This window comes from Taudactylus pleione, unplaced genomic scaffold, assembly GCF_031769625.1.
Source record: "Taudactylus pleione unplaced genomic scaffold, aTauple2 ptg000689l, whole genome shotgun sequence".
Lineage (NCBI taxonomy): Eukaryota > Metazoa > Chordata > Amphibia > Anura > Myobatrachidae > Taudactylus > Taudactylus pleione.
Window position 1 is genome coordinate 1,465,001 of NW_028285091.1, and position 3,567 is coordinate 1,468,567.

At 45.6% G+C, this 3,567-nt stretch overlaps 1 protein-coding gene across 4 annotated transcripts in view; it reads left to right on the plus strand.

Annotated features, from left to right (window-relative positions):
- Positions 1–2,781, plus strand: part of LOC148477808 (uncharacterized) — a 33,243-nt gene extending 30,462 nt beyond the window's left edge. For 3 of the 4 annotated variants that reach the window (XM_088456205.1, XM_088456206.1, XM_088456209.1), the window contains one exon: positions 898–2,781. In XM_088456205.1, the coding sequence (XP_088312331.1) occupies positions 898–2,027 (1,130 nt within the window). In that variant the 3' untranslated portion in view covers positions 2,028–2,781. The remainder of the gene's footprint in view (positions 1–897) is intronic. The other variant, XM_088456207.1, reaches the window with a different exon arrangement.
- Positions 2,782–3,567: the final 786 nt, after the last annotated feature.

Here is a 3,567-nt window from a genome sequence, read left to right on the forward strand (position 1 = left end):
CTGGTTTTCTATTCTGCCCTCGGCGGTGGGTGTTCTTGGGCTGCCCGTCATGGCGCCTCAGCAATTGTTTTTCCGTGCTTGTCCGTGGTCCAAGGTCCGCATTTTCTGTTAGTTTCTATCATTTTGTTACCCTTGCGGCCTCAGAATCTACTTATGGTCGCTGGGTTTTGCAGGTTACTCAGGGCTTTCCTACCCAGGGGAGTGAAACTTTGGGACATCCCCAGTGTCTTGAGCTCCAGTGTCCCCTGGTGGATGAAGGAGAAAATAGGATTTTGGTACTTACCAGTAAAATCTCTTTCTCCAATTCCACAGGGGCCACTGCTTTACCTGCCATTGTGTTCTGTTCTGTTACACATGTTGAACACATTCTGTTGTTATGTATGTTTCTATTCGGCCTTTGCTGTCCTTGTTGTTTGATTCCTTCTTCTGTCTCCTGTTTTATGTCTTCTGATTCCGTTCCTTCTCCTCGGGCTCCAATTCTCTAACTGGGGCTTCTGGGGGATAGAGGGGGAGGAGTTACTCACACTTATAAATTTAAAGTGCCAGCTCCACTTATCCACCCGTCTATACCCCAGTGTCTTGATCTCCAGTGTCCTCTGTGGAATCGGAGAAAGGGATTTTACCAAAATGCTATTTTCTTCTGTAGTCCATTAATACTTGTTGTCTTTGTTTTTTATCGTGTGTGTGTGTTTTTTTGTTTGTTTTTGTCTAGATTTTTTTTTTAGTGAAAGCACTTTAAGCTCTACTTGTAGAAAAGTTCTATATAAATATTATATTAGTACTATTAATAAGATTTTTTTATATTATATTATTGTAGTTTTTGTTTTTATTTTTCTACTCCCTTCTACCTAAAATAAATTGTTTAGCGGACTTTAACTACTGTGCATTCCCTCCCAGCAGATCAATCTAACGCCAGAAATGTGGCAAGAAGACTCCACAGCCCGAGTCCCTTAAAGGGCTGCCTGAACGAAGAGCAGAGTTCTAATGGCACGAGCCAGGGGACCAAATTCTCAATGATGTGTAATGAGGAGAAGATCGGGTATAATAAACAGCTGACTGAGGAATCCAATGGTAAAGGAGATCTCCCAGACACTGACACAACTATAGAACAAACCAAGTATCATTCTGCATTTAGTATGGAGGACTCTGTCTCGCATGCAGAAGGGACACTCACGGAACTTGGAGTCAGTACACAGACTGGAAACTCTGATATAGAATATATGTTAGTTCACGTTAAGGAGGAATCTGAAGAAGATACTAAAACAGAATGTACTAAAACAGAACGTACGCAAATAAAACGTAAAACGCCTTATGGCGGTGGTCCTGGTGTAAAGAATAGGGGTACAAAGTCAAGTAATAAGTACTTGTCTGTAAATTGCACCCAGGGAGTCCAGAATCAGCAGCGTATGTCTGCTGTGCTTCACCAGATAGCACCAGGCATAAAGACTTATAAGTGTTCCGAATGTGAGGAGAGTTTTACCTGTAACTCCGATCTTCTTAAACATCAGACCCATCACAAAGGCTCAAAACTGTTTAAGTGCTCTGTGTGTGGGAAAAACTTTACCAGTAAGTCCAACCTCGCTAAGCACCATAAAATCCACACCGGTGAGAAACCATATTCCTGTTCTGAATGCGGCAAAAGGTTCAGAGAGAAGCACTATCTGATCTCGCACCAGTCCGTCCATAAAGGGCCGCAATTAATAGCCTGTCCTCAGTGCGGCAAGGGCTACACCTCGAAGTCCAACCTTACCAAGCACCAGAGAATTCACACAGGAGACAAACCATTTGCTTGCGCTGAGTGTGGGAAGTCTTTCAATCAAAGATCTGTACTGATAACACATCACAGGACTCACACTGGGGAGAAGCCATTTTGCTGCCAAGTCTGCGGGAAACGTTTTACTGATAACTTGCAGCTGGTCCGGCATAGCCTCACTCACTCTGGAGAGAAGCCGTTTTCGTGCTCGGAGTGCGGAAAAAGTTTTAGTCAAAAGAACCTTCTCCTTAAGCATTTAAACCTTCACAAGTGACAGAAGCGGTTATTTGGAATTGACCTGTATACATCATGTTATGCGGCCGCTCATTGTCATGTTGAATACTCTGAGTGAGGGAAGACAAGTGAGGCCTGTGACCTGTACAAGTCCTAAAAGCTGAACTACAATGCTTGCTTAAAATAGGTTTTAAGTCTCCTAGCTTATTTAAGTGAACTATGTTGTACAGAGACTGGGGGTGTCATGAAATGGTCTTTTCAAGGAATATCTGAGACAGTTGTAGGCAACGGGTGGTATTCTTGCCACTGTGGAACTACACATCCCAGCATGCCCTGCCACAGCTTTAGCATGCACGAACAGGAAAACTGTGGCAGAGCATGCTGGGATGTGTAGTTCCAAAAAGCAGTGTGCCACAAGTTGCCTACAAATAGATGATATTGTGAAGCGATTTGGTCATGCCCATATTTCTGATCAAAATATGACCGGCACTGTCTTGTATGCGGCCTCATTGCTAAATCACACTAACAGACCCTCATTTTGGGGGAGATGTATCAAACCTTGGGGAGAGATAAAGTGGAGCAGTTTCCCAAGGCAACCAATCAGCTTACAACTGTCATTTGGGATGTAGTTAATAGCCCGTCGGATGAGATGCCGGCGGCCAATATACCGACGCTAACATTACGTCGGCAGGCACAATGCTGACGCCACTATCTCTGCACAAATCAGGATACCGGTGTCGGAATCCCGACAGCTGGCATCCCGATCGTAAGAGACCGGAGGCAGGTAAGTATGAGCCGCGGGGGGGAGGAGGGGATAGTTAGGTTCAGGCACGTCCTGGAGGGACTTGGAGTTAGGCACCCCCCAGGGAGGGTTAGGGGGGGGGGTGTTAGCGTTAGGCACCACCAGGGGGAGGTTAGGGTTAGGCAACCCCCAGGGGGAGGCTTAGGTTTAGGGTGTGGGAAGGGGGAGTTAGGTTTAGGCACCCCCAGGGGGACTTGGGGATAGACGGGTGGAGGGAGGGGAAGGTTAAGATACTTACCTTCCTTCATCGGGATCTCCTGTCGCGCTTCCGCGGTCGAGTTTTGAATCGGCAGCTAAACAGCCACCGGTATTTCAATCCCATTCCTGTCATTTATCTAGCACGGTTTTTTAAATTACCGTTAGAAGCTGGTTGGTTGTTTTTGGTACCTACTCCAGTTTATCTCTCGCCAAGGTTTGATACATCTCCCCTTTTGTCTGCGAGTGATTGAGGCCGAACCACAGGATCTCACCGACTTTGGCAAACAATATGAACTATATTATAGTGGCCACATTTCAGACTCTCTTGTGGCTCAGGCCAGCTGGTGGTATTGGCCCATGTACTGTATGGCTAACATAAGGGTGGTGTCAGACCGTGTTCGTAGAGGGTGTGCACAGTAGTGTGCCTAGGACCCAGTTTATGGGTTAAGTTATGCACTGAAAGTGTTGTACACCACCGTACAAAAGGGTCAGATCAATAGGAGCCCATTCTAAAGCCAGTCACTCTCTGGGGACTACAGAATCTACTATCATATTTTTTTTTAAACTTCATTAATATCTT